At 31.5% G+C, this 19,566-nt stretch overlaps 1 protein-coding gene across 5 annotated transcripts in view; it reads left to right on the forward strand.

Annotated features, from left to right (window-relative positions):
* The window catches only part of LOC130663626 (dentin sialophosphoprotein-like), a 33,126-nt gene extending 15,423 nt beyond the window's left edge, over positions 1-17,703 (forward strand). For 2 of the 5 annotated variants that reach the window (XM_057462956.1, XM_057462955.1), the window contains 9 exons: positions 2,537-2,759; positions 3,687-3,840; positions 4,749-4,829; positions 4,945-5,016; positions 5,448-5,483; positions 6,082-6,147; positions 12,676-12,736; positions 13,371-14,842; positions 14,922-17,703. In XM_057462956.1, the coding sequence (XP_057318939.1) occupies positions 2,537-2,759; positions 3,687-3,840; positions 4,749-4,829; positions 4,945-5,016; positions 5,448-5,483; positions 6,082-6,147; positions 12,676-12,736; positions 13,371-14,842; positions 14,922-15,329 (2,573 nt within the window). In that variant the 3' untranslated portion in view covers positions 15,330-17,703. Of the gene's footprint in view, positions 1-2,536; positions 2,760-3,686; positions 3,841-4,748; positions 4,830-4,944; positions 5,017-5,447; positions 5,484-6,081; positions 6,148-7,489; positions 11,903-12,675; positions 12,737-13,370; positions 14,843-14,921 lie in introns of those variants that run through there. The other 3 variants (XM_057462959.1, XM_057462960.1, XM_057462958.1) reach the window with 3 other exon arrangements.
* The last annotated feature ends 1,863 nt before the right edge of the window (positions 17,704-19,566 follow it).

Below are 19,566 nucleotides of genomic sequence, written 5' to 3' on the forward strand. Positions count from 1 at the left end.
TTTAAAATTCATATTCATATATTCTGTTGAAATCACTCTATTTAATTATTATTATTTTTTTTTTATTATTATTTAATTATTAACAGCAACAAGTAATCAGTAGTTATGTACTTCTACATATTTTTTAAACTTTAATAACTGAAACTAGTTTAAATTTATTTACACTTTTATTAAATTTTTTAATTTTCCGCTCCGAAATATTCGAAATGTCAAGGAAGAGAAAAATTAAATTTAATATTCTTACGGTTTTTATTATTACGATAATTTATAAAATAATTCAAGTTAATTATTATCATTATTTTTCTTTTCTTCATATTTTAATTTATTTGTTTGTTCAACTTAATCATCTACTATTTAGATGAAATTGTCTGTCATTTTTATTTTAAAAATAATAAAAATTATTGTGCAATTCAATTGCCATTAAGACTCAGTATTAATCTTAAATATAATTATCTACTCAGATGTATTTCGTATTTTTATAATTTCGCGCTCAATGAGAAGTAAAATGGCAGTAAAAAAAATTTTTAATACTCATTGTAAAAAATTTTAATAAATTTACTCGACGTAGCAGACATCAGAGATTCACCAACGATTCAATACTTTTCTTTATTATTTTTTTTTTACATATATATTATTTTCTCTCGTCTATCCTTTTGTTTCATAATACTTCTCACTCATTTCCGTACTTTGGTTGTTCTGTCGCTAGAAGCAATCCTCGTTTAATCCCAGCCAGCCCTTCGGCAGCGAAACTCACTCCAAATATATATCTCGCTTCCATTCATACTATTTTTTTCATCTCGCTTACAATTTGCTGGATATGCGCTAACTCTTTTGTCCCACAACTATACCCAAGTCTAGCCTCTGCTTACGACTCGCTCGCTTCGTAATCGATCTTACAATTATCCATTGCGATATGGATGCAACAATACTGCCGTAGAACTACAATATCAGGGGATGTTTGAAAAATTTTTTTAAAACTACTCATAATTTCGAGTGTAGACAAGAAAAAAAAAAAAAACAGAAATGAGAAGTTAAATAATAACTAATTTCCAAAAAATAAATTTCATTTTTATTCTTTGAGTTATTGAATTAATTAAATCGCCTGGAAAATCAATTTATTGTCATTGTCATAGCATGAGAATTGGACAGGTATATCTATATCGATGGCGAGTTTGATTAACCTAGATACACGGGGACGAAATGGAAATGTGTTCATCGTTCATCCATTTTCAATCATCAACTGACGTACCTTTGTAACCCAATCAATGGCTCTTCTATGCAGATCTGCCGATCCAATATTATTTCCCGCACATCTACATATATATATATATATAACTCGACTGAATTCGAAAGGAGAATTTTTTTTTTTCGGGCAGGAGAAACTTGGAGTTTCGTCCTCTTGACCTGTGTGACCATTTTTATCCACAGTAGTCCAAAACTTTGCCCTTTTTGAAAAAAGCTACATACAATATTACCATTTTCTATCAGTTTTTACGTATTCTAATAGAAAAAACTCGACTGAATTCCAAAAGAGAATTTATTTTTTTGGGCGGACGAAACTTGGTGTTTCGTCCTCTTGATACTGTACACGTGTGACCATTTTTATCCACAGTAGTCCAAAACTTTGGCCCTTTTGGAAAAAACTACACCCAATATTACCATTTTCTGTCAGTTTTTATGTACTATAGTAGAAAAAAACTTGACTGAATTCCGAAAGAGAATTTATTTTTTCGGACAAACGAAACTTGGAGATTCGTCCTGTTTCGTTCTCTTGACTCTGTGTGATTATTTTTATCCACAGTAATTCAAAACTTTGCCCTTTTTGAAAAAAACTACATACAATATTACCATTTTCTGTGAGTTTTTACGTATTGTAATAGAAAAAACTCGACTGAATTCCAAAAGAAAATTTTTTTTTCGGGCGGGCGAAATTTGGAGTTTCGTCCTCTTGATACTGTACACGTGTGACCTTTTTTATCCACAGTAGTCCAAAACTTTGCCCCTTTAGGAAAAAACTACTCACAATATTACCATTTTCTGTCAGTTTTTACGTACTAGAGTAGAAAAAGACTCGACTGAATTCCAAAGGAGAATTTACGTTTTCGGGCGAACGAAACTTGAAGTTTCGTCCTGTTTCGTCCTCTTGACCTGTGTGACCATTTTTATCCACAGTAGTCTATAACTTTACCCCTTTTTTTCGCGAAGAAATCTTTTTTTTGTGCACCGTAACCAATGAAAGTGTATTTATTTATTCATTTTCTTAAAATTTTCGCTCAGTTATTTTCTCGGTCATATTAAAGCTTTCTCTGTTACTAGTTTAATTCGATTAAGAATTCCACAATATAATTTTCTATTTAATTAACATTAATCGGCCATGAACTGAATTCAATTAATCATCGTAATCATGATAGCAAATTGCATTTGATTTAAAATAAAATTATTCAACTATAAGTATCATTTATTATACTTAAAAATAGAAATTTATTATATACATGTATATATATTTTAATAACCATCAGATCTTTTGTGTTAACAGAACCAAAGAAAAGACGCTTTCATCCACTTCGTGGCTTGAGGAGAATCTTTAGAAGAAAGAGCAGAAGTGCCGCCGACGCGACATTCGATTCTCACAATGATCGAAATGACCCAGTGACTCACGATCGGGAGGATATGACTCTGAGGCATCCAGCTGGACGTACTGAAGATGCTCGAAGCCAAAGTGCTAGTGAATTACTCACAGATTCTTGCGACTGTCAAAGGTAATTCCTCAACAATTTTATCTCACCACAAAAAACTGTATTTTTTTTTCTATTTCCGTCACCATATCTACCCTGATATGATTATGCACAATCACGTCCCACATAATCAACTTGACTTTATTTTTTTTCTTATAGCAAACGGCCTATGAGCTGGACTAAAAAATACAGATTATCATTGAGGAAATCATTTAACAAGGAGTAAATACTTGATCACTCATTAGCTTGTTTTAATTTATAAAATTTCATTTGCATCTTCATTATCAATCATTTAAATAGTTACTCATAAAATAAAATAAAATTAAAAATTACACAGAGAATTTCATAATAAATTTCACTCTACAATCGTGAGTAAACTGGAGTTGGGCTTAATAATTTATCTTCTTTTTAAATATTGATCGGTAAAAAATCAATTACCAGTAATTTTAAATAAAAATGTGTAAAAATAAAACCAAAGACATCAGTTTTCATTCTTCGCGTCTTTTTTTTTTGGAGTTTACTCTAAATTGTAGGGAAGATTTTTCTAAAATTCTCTCCGTGTACTCATATAGTTATTAGACAGATAAATTTTGCCGTACGAAAGCTAAAGTGTTCAGAACATGGAAGCTTTTAGCCTTAAAAATAAAAAAAAGTCTAGATGTTGTGCATCAAGTGGATCTAGTAGGTATCATATATAATAAGTTGCGGTAAAAAACTAATGCTCGTCCATAAGCAAAGTATGTAGTCCACGTCTTAGGTGTATACATACGTGTAATATCATATATATATATATATATATATAGATACACATATATATTATTTAATGCAGGATCGTGAGGTGTCTGGCGCTTGTACGTTGGCCCTTGATCGTCTCGTACTTTTGTTTTTCCTACCACGTATCTAAGTATATATCCTGTGTGTTTTATTAACGAAGGAACTTGGCTTTTCCAGTGGGTTCCTCAGGCGAGGAGGCGGCGTACAACAGTCCTTTACGAAGCTCCGAGGTGCTTCAGGTCAACTCTCAGTGTCTCACGACAGTGTCTTCCCCGGGGAGGTCCCTCATACTCGGCCTCTCTCATCTTTAGATACCTTGGCTACATTCCAAGTACGTCATTTTTTCATAACATACTGCATATTTTTTATCTATTTAACTCCATATATAAATATTTAACCACTAAAAATTCCTCTTAAACCTTTCGCTCTCTTAAATCAAATTATTTTTTACTAAACGATTAATGTGCTGCACATTCCTCGCGATCTTCTCTCTTTTTCACTCTTTTACTCTTAAACTCAGCATTGCAAATACTATTTCTGGTAAGCAATAAGGTCAACGATGGAAATAGAATCACCGTAAAGCTCGCGTACTAACCGTAGAAGACGTCTTGAGAATTCATTCTGTAATATTTTTCAACTGGAGTACTCTCTACTACTATAATACACATCTATATTGACTTTCTTGTCGATAAAATTTAATCAATTTTCTTTTTTTAAATAAAAATCCTTAAATACATGAAAATCTTAACCTGAATTTTTTAAATTCGTTTATCATCTCAACTATTTTGCTAAAGAGAAAACCTACTTGACTTAAAATATTACTTTTATTCAGTAATCTATAATGCACTTCAATCAAGATTAATAATAAGTTATCGTTTGAAAATTTATCGGATTGCTGAGGAGTCGGCACATCAATTAAAACATTTACTAATGGAGATATGACTAAAACAAGAGCTCTACTTTTTTTTTTTAAACACAATTATTTAAAAATAAAATAAAATCATTGTACTAAAAGTCACTTCTTAAATTGATAAAATCATTTTTAAATCAACAGTACTCCTCATTAATTTTTCACCATTATAGTAAGCGTCTGCGTTCCAGCCTGATAGTCTCAAGAAAGTCTTTATGTGTTTCATCATTAAAAAACACACAACTCCTTTCCTATTGTTGCCCTTTCTCAGTCTCATATATTTTCGTCTGTAATAAATATTATTTTTTAAACTTCCTTTTTATTTACAGAGACGACAAGGAAAAACGAGTGAAGAAGTTCATAAAAGCCACGGTATCCACGGAGCTCCAAACAATCGGATATCTCTCCGGGTAAGTTGATCATCTGTCACAAAATTAAATATGCATTAATAATATTTACATTTATACGTGTACTTATAAGTGATTAAAAATGAAAAATGTATAAATTAAAAATTAATTGGTACAGGTGTTGGAGCAAATAAAGACTGCCATAGAGAGTAGGAATCAGCTGGCATCGGCCGAGACTCACGTCCCTCATGTGAGTATATAATATACATACATACATATATATATATATATATATTTATGAGCGATATACGCATATTAATATCGAGCCATCAACATCATAATCATATCAGAATTCTCAATAAAGTTGAATACCCAAGAGTTGAGTGGGGATGAGATGATAAAGACCAAGGATCCAAGCTGCTCGTGTGAGGCTTTGGTTTCCCTGTACTCTACACACTTTATGTACGATACACATGAATATTTACCGTTGCTTTCTTTCTCGACTTAAACGTCGCGGTTGACGAGTCGCCAAGTACAACACATTCATTCTATTATTCTTTACTGCGTCTTACAAATGTCATTATAAAAAGGAAAAAAAAATATATATATATATGTATACATACAGACATCTAAACTATTTCCTTCTCTAACAATGATGTCACGATATTTTTTGCGTTGCAGGCCTCCGGGGAACACTATCAGCAGGAAACTACTGAGGTGAGATAGCAGAGAGCATTCGGCTTGGGTTTTTATTGTGAAAATCATATCGGTTGTATCCGCGCGATTGAGCTTTGTCGTGTCAGATTCATTTAATTACTCGGTGTGCACTCATGTAATTCTATTTATTACAATTGGATAAATTTATGTGTACATCTCTATACATATATATGTTTATATAGACGGTTTATTACGGTATCAGTTATCTGGTGACTATTGTAATTAAAATGAATATTTAAAATGCCTATTGTAGAAACTTAATCTTAACATTGAATGTAATTCCGTCAGAGTGGTTCTTGTAGTCTTACTGGAGTTGATAAATATTGATGAGCCATTGAAAACTTGTAGTAGTGCTTGTCACCGATATATATGTATAGAGCCAGTGGTTCATATACTATTTAAATGCAAGTGACCTGGTAAATTCAGTGCTCAAATACTCTAGCAGTTTTTAAATTAAACATTCAATATGGGGGTAAAGATTTTTTGTGATATATATATATTCTTTTTTTCTCGGATATTGATTGCACATAAAAAAAACAACCGGTACACATTTATAGTAACTTTAAGATGAATAATAAAACGTCTATTGTGATTGCAGAGCCGTTTCAGCCGCACAGATAAACGTGAACGAATCGATAGAGAAGAGCCGGAGGAAAAATTCAGGGTAAGTTTTGATACTTTTTCGATTTAAACCGAGTGAACAAACCGGTTCGCTCCATGACTCACTAGTCATTTATCGAACAAATTGCCAAAACGGCAATAACCGTTCTTCTCTCTGTTTTGTTGACAATTTTCTTTTGTTTATATACTTGTATATACGTCTATATATATACAAGTATATAAATTTAATATTGTCTGAAACGTCTCATTGCAATGGGTGTATTTCTGTAACGAATTCTCATTGAGAATCAGGTCAATGGAGTCCTAACGACGTACTGATCCCTTTTACGGAACCAGTTTGGGTTCTTGTCCACTTACTTGACATGAACAATAATCATATCTCTAATATTACTACCAGATATTTTTAATCATCATCATCATAACAATATTCCGTTACTGTTACTGCTACAGAGATAAAAATATCTTATAAAAAATTTTTATTATTGTTTTTATACGTCATGTCGATGGGTGAGTGTGTGTGGGTTGATGGTAATGTAATCGTAGACTTAATTAAAAGACAAGGTAATATAATTATCAGTAGACCAAGTCAAGGCCAAGTTCTAATGAAATTAGCGAGTAATTAGTCAGGATAGTGAGCTGTTTAATTTAAGATTAAATAATCATGTGTGTGGGTATTACAAGCTAACGTTTAAATAAATTTACCGTTACTTGGCCTGATGCCTCTACTCTTTCGACAGCTATTCGTGAAGCGCGTTTTTATAAAACCAACAGCACAACAGTTTTCTCCACCTTGCGTACCACCTGGCGCCATCCTTTGGCCGTCAGAGTTTTACACCTGCCGCGGCTTTATGGTTTACCTGCTGGTCGCTGATTGATAACACAATTCTCTGCAGTGGAATCGCTGGTTGCCAGCAGTCTGACCAACTACGTCCGTAACTACTTTATCAACAGACCTAGAAGATTCAGTACGGCAACGATCAGACCTTCACCAGGTAAAATCATCAGCTAGACTTGCCTTTTAATAATCATCAAGAATCGAGAAATCTAACGAGTACTTATGTTTTTAAATGCCCATCTCAGTAATTGGAGAAAGTAATGAACGAATTTGAAATTAAGTCTTATCTATTTTCTTTTATTTTTAACGATATGAGGAATTATCACCATAATTACGGAATACTTAATATACTAAGAGGTACTTTTACTTTAAAATTAAAAAATAGTATATAGATCTGTAAAGTACACCTTTCACTAATTGCGCCTATTCGTCCTCATTAAGAGCTTGATTGAAAAACTTCAGCCAGCGGAATGATTATCCATCTAATGACTTATCATCTCCACATTAAATGGAACTTCGAGGACTCATACAACGATGAGGATGATGCTGATGATCAAGTACTAGGTCAACATCAAATCCGTAAACCGTTGGGTAAAATTTTAAGTGGAACTCACGAGACAATTTGCTGTACAGAGCATAGCAATATGTGCCTCAACTTGGACGCCTAGCAATTACAACGGTCCGCGTTAGCCTTCTCACGGTTTTAATGCATCTACACACTGGCAACACCAGCAGACACAACTACCCAGTGATAATTCAAAATGTATGTACGTGTTGCGTATTAAATACAATGAAGATAAAAGTATTAAGTTGACTCAACCGAGTCAGCCAGGCCACTATTGCAACCAAGGCATCGTGTGGTACGGGTTTGCGAAAGACCTTTGCTTGATAATTGTCAAGAGGGAAAAGTGCGGCACGTGGTGATGGTGATACTGGCAATCTTGGTGGTGGTGGTGGTTGGAGCTGCAATTGCTGCTGTATTATAGGAGAATGTTGGAGGCGTTAAAGACCAGTACGGTGTGTATTATATGGATAGATAGGATACCAAGGTAAAATGGATAGAAAGAGTGGGTAGAAAGACACCAGCGAAACAGCTGGTAACCGTAGATCTATTGACAGAGACTGGGTTCTTAGACCGTTAGTGTTCTCGCGTGCACTATCCGCGATATTTTATTCCCGTACAGCACTACGCTGCTTTGTATTTAACGATAAAATAGTAAGTGTGATGGTATAGAGCACTACTCGGTACACTACTCTCGAGACCCTCTCGATACTCCAGCCCCTTTCTACTTCATGAGTTTAGTTTAGTCCCCTCTCTTATTGCTTCTCACTCTTGTCCCTATTGCCGAGGAAAAGTGCTTTGGCACAACGCGACAGTTGACGTCGTGTTATTCTTGCCGACCAGATCGTACACTCTAGTGCTAGCAAATATCGTTACAACGTCTGATTTATTAATAATAATAATAATGAGTGGTGGTAATGAGACTTTTAGTAGCAGACCAGTACCAGGATTATTTGGGTGACAGAATTTAGTGATAGAATACAAGAAAATCCTTAAAGTTAATCAGGACGTGTCGATCGACGGAGACAATGGAGTAAAATGAGATCCACTTGTGTGGTATTTTGAATTGCGGTATACAAATTAACATCAAGCTTCCTCTATCTTACTTGCATCAGTGAACAGATGCAGGTCACGGAAGCGTCGTTTTCTCGGATCACTACTTAAAAATCTTGTATTACTGGAGCTTCTTCTTTAATTCTTTTGTTTATTTTATTATCGCCATGATAATAATCATCCATATTTTTACCATCACCGAGTGATTAATTAACTCGCGATTAGATAAAGATCAAGCGATACCATACGATCTTGAGGCTATTTTCCGGACTTAAAATACTCTGTTATATTCACTACGATAAGTCTCAGTTAAACTCAATTACTACATTATATATAAATACATACTTTTAAATTTAAATTTTCTCGGTAAGCAATAAAAGTTTTATTGCCACCGCGCATTCTCAGAAACGTCATTTTAATTATATTATATTTTAATTTTACTCTCGACAAATAAACTCAATGTGTAGTTTGAATATAAATAGATATATTTATTGTCTGAATTATAAATTACTCGGGTAGACTATTTGAGGTAATAAACTCAACATTCTTATGGTTCAGCGGCCCAGTTAGATTGACCACATCCAAGGATTTCCAATTGCAATAATAAAGTAACAGCTCATATAATAAATATATATCACATACATGATTTAATCAAAGCTCCCTAGGTATCAAATATAATTTTAGTAACATTTTACAACGAGGGTCAAGGGTACGTGAATCATGAACTGATAAATTGTTAAATCAATATCGCCATGACAATAATGAACTTAAAAAAAAATTAAACCCTTTGCGTGACAGACATGACCGACAAACTTTCTTATTTAGTCACATAAATTAAAAGTTATATTTACCGTCACTTGACACCAAATTTACTGATAAACTTTGAAAAATTTAAAAGCAAACTTTAATTAACCAATCAATCTCCCGTTGCTAGTAAATAAATCGAGTAGTCCATTAAACTGATAAATTTATCTGCACATTTGTCAGCATAATTTATATTTATATTTATAATTCCTTGTTGTTACATTGGCAACACGAAATTGCGATAAAATAATTAAAAACTCGTGGGGTAACGTAATAAATGTATAAATATATATATGAGATTGAGCTATTAGCATCATTGATATCGCCGTAAACATAATATATGTTATATTATAACGAGTTCTGAAGTACTAATATAATTTAAACATATTCAGCGAGTTGCTTGTACGGCTTCACGCCCCGCGAACACGCGTGCACTATCACCGTTTGTTATCAAAAAAAGTTTTAACGCGAGTTAAGTTGAGTTGAATTAATGCGAAATCGCAAGTGGTTTTGTTTCGTTAACTATTTACCTGAAATTTGACATTTATTATTATTATTATTTTTTTTTTTTGTAATAAATATTAAATAAATATAAAGACACACCTTGCAGAAAATATCAATAGAACACATAAAAGGTAAATGAGAGGCGAATGAGAGAGTCAAGTGGGCGCGAAATGTGGGCAGTTGTGGCCCAGAATTGATGCACCTTGATGAAAAATTATTTATTAATCATTGATGTCCTGAATACTATAATGATTCATAGAATTTGATAAAAGGATTATATATAAATATACAATATAATATAATATAAGATCTTAAAATCGATCAGGACACTGTTTTTTCTTAGAGCTTGACATTAAAATGGAAATAACTATAAAACAATGCGGAATTTTGAAAAAGTTTATCAGAGATAATTTGTTAGGAATAAAATTGTCTACAAAAAAGGTCCTATGACATTTTGTGATAAGTCTGATAGTTTCGCCGGAAAAGTGGGGAGAGCTCGAAATTTACCTTCAATTTGACTTCAAGCTCCAATAACTTGAACAGATCAATTTATCAAAAAATGATAAGACTTTTTTTGTAGAGCGCATAATTTTCTACGACATCAAACCCTGAGATCTGTACAATGAGTCATTGAGGTATACAATTTTTTTTCCCATGTTATTTAAATGGAAAATAGAAAATTGTGACGAGCGACCTCTAAATATTAGTAAGAGCTCATCTTTTTTCACCTCCCTGCTATTTAATGGGGAGTTTTGAGAAAAAAAGCCGATTTTTTTATCAGTTGAGTATATATATACATATATATTTAGAGATAGATAATGAATAATAGTAGCAGTTATAAAACAAATGAAATGAGGTAGTTGTGATTTATATAAAAGTACAATAAATAAAATATTATTTAGGTGTGTGTTATATATATATATATATGCTTACATATTTATTGTTATTATATATTATTGTCTAGTGGTATGTACAGATAGACAGACATATAATCCAGTGTTTCCGCGATTTCTATTTGCTACTGAGTGTGTGAAATCGGCCAAGAGTGACTGCCTCTGGTAAAATAGCATAATATAGAATATATACCGCGAATTGCAATGGTTTAAGTATACACATATATATAAATATATAAGTGTATGGGCTGTCTCTTATTATTTATCTTGATGCCGGTGAGGTTGAAGGTCGCGTGGGAAACGATTTGAATGATACTGGGTTAAAAATAAAAATAAAATATATATAAGAAGCTTCAGATGATACAAGACACCATATATTTATTATAAATACTAACTACTGAGCTAATTAACTTAATGGCAATGAAAATTAATAGACGTTAACATTTCCAGTGAAACTTCGATAAAGTGAAAATTTAATTTAATAACAATAACAATTATTTTACTATTTATTTATGAGTTGTTGATAGTAATTGCAATTGTAATTGTAATAATTAATATAAATAAGATGGTTGTGTCACGAGAGACAAATATTTCCACGAATATACGTGCGATAATTGAGCAATTGAATTTAAATCCCGTTGAACGTCGTCGTCTTATTGACCGTACTCGTGAGAACGTTAGAATACGTCCTGTCAGTTCACCAGCAAATATAACTATTGGAGTTTATGGCTGCAGTGATAAAAATGATAGAAATAAAATTTCCACGAGAACAAAAAGTACCGTCGAAATATTCCCAGATGATAAAATTATCGGTAACAAGGAGAGAGATAATTCTGATAAAATTTATCCGGAAATTTCAATTAAAAAAAAAAATAATAACATCAATATGAATATGAATATGAATATGAATATGAATAATAATCGATACATTGAAACAATCACGAGCCCGTCGTCAGCTAAAATAATAATTGGGATATGGGGTAGTAATGATGGTAGAAAAGAATCGATTATCGAGAGAACGAGTTCTTGTAGCGGAAAAATAGACATTAAAGTGGTTGATGATGAGGAAAAGAGAGTGGGTTTTAAATCGAGAAGAGCTGAAATGAGACAAAGGATACCGGAAGATCAAAAGGAATCATGTGATGAGGTAATCATATCCTTCGATGCTTGATTTTAAATCACCATCGCCATTTATTGTATTCAATCACCCGTTTTTTTTTTTATTTACATCAACTTGTTCCATTTTGTGATTAATGGCTTTATAAATTATCCAATACATTGTTGATTTATTTCATATATACATATATATACTGAGAGAAAAAAAAACTTTTAGGAATATATTTTCTCTCCGTAAGAAATTATGCTTTTGAAAATTTTTGATCTGATGTATTTTTGGCGCGAAAATTTGAAGACTTCATTAAAAATCATTTTCTTAACTAAAGAAACTTGAGTTTATTTTAAAATATGCCGATTTCTTGGGTTTCTTCTTATGAAATATTGTGTAGGTAATCAGTAATCACAATTACATTTGTTTATCTCCGCGAATTAGCGCGAAAATAGGGCAGGGCGGGGTCTTATAAAAGAATATAACTTTAAAATAACGAAATGAAAGGTACAAAAAATAGAAACTCGCACGAGCAGTAGAGCTCAACATACAAGTTTTGATTCTATAGTAACATTACATTTGTATACTCTGATGTAACTTAGAATGTAGAAACTAACGAAAGATGTTCATCTTTCCGCGTTTTTACGGGGTTACTATGAGGAAATTAAAATCCTCGACTCGCGATTCCCTTTCCGTAAATTATTAAAACCGTCAGGTGAATTTCGTTGTTTTTATTATTATTATTATTATTACTTTATATTATATATTACTTTAATTAATATAAATTATTTTTCTTTATGTTTATTTATTAACAGGTAACACGAACACAAACTGACAACAATGACAAAATTGCTACATTGCCAAAGGAGGAATTACGTAAGTTAACTCAACAAATACTACGAAAAATTACAAAATTTAAACCTTAAACTTTATTTATATGGATATTCATTGTTCGGATTTTAACCCTCCATTGTTACACTTCCGGCGCGAATCATAACGGTAGCAACTTTTTAATTTTTATATTTTTTTTTATCGTAAATTTTGATTTCGAGATGACAAAAAAATGGACAAGAATTTTTTGTATAAAAATAGTTTTTAATTCTCTTTTAATTTTTCATATTTTTGAATAAATTTTTTGGCAAATTATTGGGGAGTAAACGCACTTTGATTCGACATCATTGAAAAAATTTAAATTTCCATAAAATATATTTATTTTAGTAAAAAAAGTTCAAAATTTTCCCGCGGGAATTTCAAATTTATCATCAAAAAAGTGTGATTGGTTTTTTTGAAATATCTATGTAAATATTAAGTTTTCGAAAAAATTGCAAGATACTTTTTTTGTAGCCCTTTAAATTCTCTACAAAAAAGATTTGATGTATTTTTTCAAAAAACTCAATAGTTAATGAGATATTTTGAGTTTAAAATTCAAATGACCAGCCTTAGAAATTTAAAATTCAAAATTGTCTAAATTTCACAGCCAAGATTTAAATTTTATTTTTTTTCGTTTCAGCGGAACTGGAGAGTGACTCGCTGAATCATACCGCAGCACATCACCGTATTTCAGTCCGGCCAAAAAATCGGCGACCACCCCGACGCACAATGACATCAACCACCAGCAGTATGTCTTGCTCGACAATCACAACAATATCGGAAACTTCAGACGTACTTGACAGTCTTGAATTGTCTACAGTAACAAGTAGCAATGCAAGTACTCCAGTCGATCCTAAGGGCATTACAATAATGCGTAAATCTTCCAGTAGATTGTCTTCTAGGACATCCGACATGTTTGAAGAATTTGATGTAAAGAAAAAACCTTCAAGCATGGCTTCTTTGTCACCGGACAGCCTTGATTTGAGTGTCGCCCGTATGATTGAACAAACTGACACCCAAGATAGCGGTGACATAAAACTTGTGACGATAAAATCATCGAACCGTATGACTAAGCTGTCAAATGTTTACGATGAATTGGAAACAACTCCAAAAAAACGTACATCTGTTACTAGATTATCAAAATCACCAGACAGTCTTGATAATTCATTTTCAAAATCCTCTGAAGGATTTGATAAACTTATTGAGAATGAAGAAGCCCCGACATTTGGAAGATTACAAAATTTAATATCTAAATCAACAGATGGATTTGATAAACTTGCTGAGCACGGAGAGATAAAACCAATGCCCCGAAGACTCGCAAACATGATTTCAAAATCTACTGACGGATTTGAGACATCGCCGGATCGTGATGATCCGCGCCCGGCTAGAAGACCCAGTAACCAGATATACAAATTTTCCGACACTGTTTCAAAGTCTTCTGACAGTTTGGAAGCAATACAGGCTCTAGTAAGTGACGATTCGATTGAGCGCAGGCGCAGTAGTTTTGAAATTCGTCCGAGGCGAACCCACAAGACGATGTCCATGTCATCAGACAACTTTGGGAGTCTAGACCATCAGCAACCAGAGCTGCAGAAAATCAGTAGCACATCAGATGTCTACCTCACACGCGCAAATAAACATCACGGAAAAATTGCCAGTGTCATGTCGAAATCTACTGACAACTTTGAAATGATAAACAACAATCAAGAGACTAGTCGAAGTAACTTGGACTTTAAATACAACTACAAAAGCTACAAAAGAACAATCTCCTCCGAGAGTTCGGATAATCTTGAGCTGGAGGACAGAGTCGAGAGCCGTAAAATTCGTAAGCCACCAAAGAAAATACCCAACTCTATGTTAGGAATGTATCCAGATGATCACGACAAAGAGGATTACGATCGCCGACCATCGCTGCTAAGAAAACCCCCGACACCCCGACTCCAGAAGTCCTCAGAAAGTTCCGAACTTGGCAGCACTGATACCCTCGACTCGGAAAAACGGAACAAATCTTCCGACAGCACCGAGACTCTCGACAGTCTCGACAAAGATTTGGACCAGGACACCCGAGATGACGACATCGCGAACAACGTCAATGATAAATATGAAAAAAATGTACGTATACTAAATATACTATAAATGAAACATAATTTTTTTTTTTATTGTTCATCTATTTATTTTTTTCTTGCCGCAGGATTCCTGGTCGACCAAGACAATGGAAAATAAACAGAACACAGATAACGCTGATGGAATGGAGGAAGATTCAAAGTCACTAACCTACACCGACAAGCCTTATTGGCGACAGAGCTCTGAATCAAAAGAAAATATTGACATCCATCAGTTGCTGACAATAGTCAGCCGTATAACAGACAACGGTAATAATCAACGGAACTCTGTACCATTTAGCAAGAAACTGTCGGCATCACCGCCATCGTCACCTGTCGTTAAACAGGAGGACAATAAGTTGCTATTCAACAATTTGCTTACCACTAAAAATGATGAAGAATTGCAGAATATGCTTAACGGAAACATATCTGAAGTGTCAACCGACACCAAGAGTTTCAAAGAGAAACTTATTATGTTTGAGAAACTTGGCAAGTGAATAACAATAAGATCAAATTAATGCCATTGTGTGATACTACCACTTGTTAAAACTATTTTTATTTTTATTTTTATTAACTTTGCCGTTTGTTTCTACCGTACTATAAAAAACTTTATGAAAACAAACTTTCTTTCATTTGATAAATAATATATATATATATATATATAATATAGTACTATCAGTAAATAACGAGATTATTAACGGACTAATTGTAATTGTAATTGCAAATTAACAAAACTTGCCTCTAATAAAATTATCATAGTTATTAAAATATAATATATACATATTAAAAATATCATGGATACTCGCGCAAAATATAAATATAATACTTTTAATTGCCGAGATTAATTGTCAACGTAATTAATTTAATTTTGTATACTTTGTAATTGATTACTATAATTATTACCTTTAATTGATTATATATTAAGTATTAAACTATCAAACGGTCTAATAAATATTATTTAGTATTTAGCGACATTTAATTTGTCTTTGAAATTTAATATGTTAATAATGTGGCTGTATAAATTAATAGTGACATTTATTGTGTAATTTAAATAACGTATTGATATTCATTTTGTAAATAAATAATAATGTCTCATTATTGTTATTATCATTATTATAATATGTACTGTAAGCCGCGGTTACCTTTCACGGGCCTAATTTGGGTCTAAACTTTTACATCTGTGTTTACAACAAATGACATAAAAAGTTAAATGAGAAATAAAAATACATTTCGACACTTGTTTGAGACTAATGAATGAGTAATTACAATTTATGTAAATTGTAATTATTAAAACTCATTTATTGAGACTCGAGTGCCTTAGACGGGCTAAAAATGATGACTGAAGTTAGTAGACAATTTAAAATTTTCGGTTTTTTTTGCAACAGATCAATTACAACAAATAAAAAATATGCACATGTAGAATGAGTGTGAATGTAGCAGACATTAGACAAATTTTAAATTATAAATAAATAGAGTAAATAATTAAAAAAAAAATCTGTCTGTCGGTTGACCCTGCGGGCCAGCCCCAAAACTTCCCGCTGTTTTCGAGCTCCTCGAGCTCGAAAACATTGTTGTGGATACATTTTCGAGCTCTTCGAGCTCGAAAATACTTTAGTGTGCCATTGTTTTAAAAAAAACCGATTTTAGCATTTCTTTCTCCCACGATATCTCAGGAATGAATTGACCGATTTTGATGGTTGAGGCGGCAATCGACGCGTTTTATTGAGTTCTAGAACTGATCAGATTTTGAAGTTGATCGTATAAGTCGTTTCTGAGAAATCAATAAAAAACTAAAATAAAAAAAAATTTTTAATTCTTATTCTTTGTATAACTTGTAAACTACATGACCGATTTACCCCAAAATCTAATCAAGACTAAGTTTTGGTGAGCTCTTTCGATCGCCACCAAGTACGTTCAAATCGGTTCATCTGTTCCAAAGATATCGTCGGACAAAAAAAAGTTCACACACACACACACACACACACACACACACACACACACACACGGACGTCCACCCGGGAATAGTCAGAATAGTTTCCTAGGACCTCAAAACGTCGACATCTGATGAAAACTCGATTTTCGAAAATCGGACCGAAACCAATAACTTCCCTTTTTTGAAAATTTGCAATTTTCTTAGCGGGAAGTTAAAAATATTTTTAAAAAATGCACTTATTAATTTCAACATTTTTTGAATGCGCATTTTTTAAAAATTTCATTTGTTTAATTATTTACTCTATTTATTTATAATTTTAAATTTGTCTGATGTCTGCTAAATTAACACTCACACATGTAGAAAATTAAAAAAACTATAGGTGCAATTTTTTAAATTTTTGAATAAATCAATAAAATGTAAGAATGAAAATTAAAAAAATACGTACTTAGATAATTTAAAAACTAGTACGCGCATTTTTTTAAATTTCATTATTTGAATTTATTTATTTATTTAAAATTTATTAATTGTCTGATATCTATTCATACTCATGCAATTTTTGAATTTTTTAAAAAATAATTTATCATTTTTAAAAAAATCAAAAATTATTAGACGTCGACTAACTTCAGTATCGTAAAAATGGACTGATCCTGAAAAATAATTATATTAATTATCAACATCAGTAGTTACCTATCTGCATATTAAAATATATATAATACGTAAAATATAAAATATAATAAAATAACAGACGTAATGTAGTAACGTTTGGCAAGAGCTTAAAACTAATATCATTAAAAGTCTAATAAATGAATATAATTTATGATAACATTATAATTATTAATTGTTAATTATAAAAAGAATAAATAATGAATTGAATATATGTTACTATAAATATTAATGGAGATTGTTGTAAATAAAATTGCCATCACTATCATACTCAATTTGACAAATATCTTTATTCAATTAATTATTGTTTTCATTTACTTAATTTATTTAGTTTTTTGAATCTGAAAATGTGCCCACCACACTGATGCTTTTAAAAAGTTACAAAATACTTAACTTAATTCATTAATTAATCAACAGATTCACGATTTAGTTTAAATTTACATACACACATTTTAAGATCAATCTTAGACAGTACCCTCTACTTTTTTAATATGTGAGTAATTCATTTGTAATAAAATTAAAGGACAAGTGATAAATTCGTCCGGATATTCATTAAAAAAAAAAATTACAGTTACTTTAAATTATCTGTTTAATTAAATTTTTCATGAGTGGTAGCAGACATTAGACAAATTTAAATTATAAATGAGTAGAGTAAATAATTTTCAATTTGTCTGATGTCTGCTACATTCACACTCACAATCTTTCAAATAAATTTTAACTTTAAAAATTGAAAATTTTGATGTATTATCTTGACATTTAAATTTTACTGGAATTATTTTTTGTAAATTGTGATAAAGTAGCCGATATTTCAAAATTGAATTCGTGTGAATGTAGCAGATATGAGACATTTTATAAATTTAAAATAAATACATAAATTAATATATTGAAACAATGTGCCCAAGTAGCACAGAGACAACTTTAAGATGTCTTAAAGATCTCTTTTAAAAGGATAAGACAAATTTTTCTTTGACTCAAAGTCACCTTTTTTGGTATAAATACGACTTGCAAATGTTGGTTCCGGAGACAGAGAAAATTTGCGTTGATTTTCCTGTCTTATGTTAATTAAAAAGTCATTTAGATGATTTATTTTACCATTATTTGTAATTTACTTTTTGTCGTTACTTGAGTCAAGTCTTCTAAGTAGATATTTTTTCGGTGACATAAATTTCTGATCGTTTTGTCAACATATTGATGCCTTATCGATAAGTCAAAAAGTTGCCGAAAAACTGATCTCTTATAGATGTCACAAAGGCAAGTGTACTACTTGGGTACTTGCATTTTTCACATTTATTCAAAAATTCAAAAAACCGCCAGTTGTCAGCCACATTCACACGCATCAATTTTAATGTTTTTACAACCAAGTTACTTGCAACTATGAAATTATTATTAATAACAATAATAATTAAATTTTTTTTAAATCCACACAAAAAGATTTTTAAAACTTCTTGATATGCATTTTCATCTACAAGTATTTCGTTTTCTCATTTAAATAAAAAAAAAAATTAATGTCTACTACTTTCGGTACAAAAAAAATCTCGTCAAACAGAAAATTTAAAACAACTGTAAGTAATTTTTCTAAATCCACATCCTGAATGATACTGAAATTAGCCGACGTCTAATAATTTTTTGATTTTTTAAAAAACGATAAATTATAAAAAAAAAAATTGCACTTGTAGTTTTTTTAATTTTCTACATGTGCATATTTTAGTTTTTTTTTTCTTTAAATTTAATTGGTCAAAAAAATTCTAGTTGTCTGTTAACTTCAAGATCATCCTGATGTAATTAAGACCAGTGTCCTTTTTCCACTCATACTCCAATTTTTTTTCTTAATTAATTAATTAATAGAATTTTAATTACGGTTATTACAGTTCAAGGTCATCAGATAAATTAAAAAAGTAGAGGTATCGTCTAAAAATGCCCTCAATAAGAAAAAACTGTCAAGTGAGTTTTTCTTTTATTCATTTATTATTTTTCAAAAAAATTGGATCACCGTCTGCACAATATTTTTTTACAACAAAAATAAAATAAGTGCATTTATCACAGGACCCGTACTTATTACTTACTTGTATTAATTTATTACTATTTATTAATTACTTCATTACTTTTTTGCTTTAATCTGATAAATCTACAAGTTATCC

This window comes from Microplitis mediator, chromosome 2 (assembly GCF_029852145.1).
Source record: "Microplitis mediator isolate UGA2020A chromosome 2, iyMicMedi2.1, whole genome shotgun sequence".
Classification (NCBI taxonomy): Eukaryota; Metazoa; Arthropoda; class Insecta; order Hymenoptera; family Braconidae; genus Microplitis; species Microplitis mediator.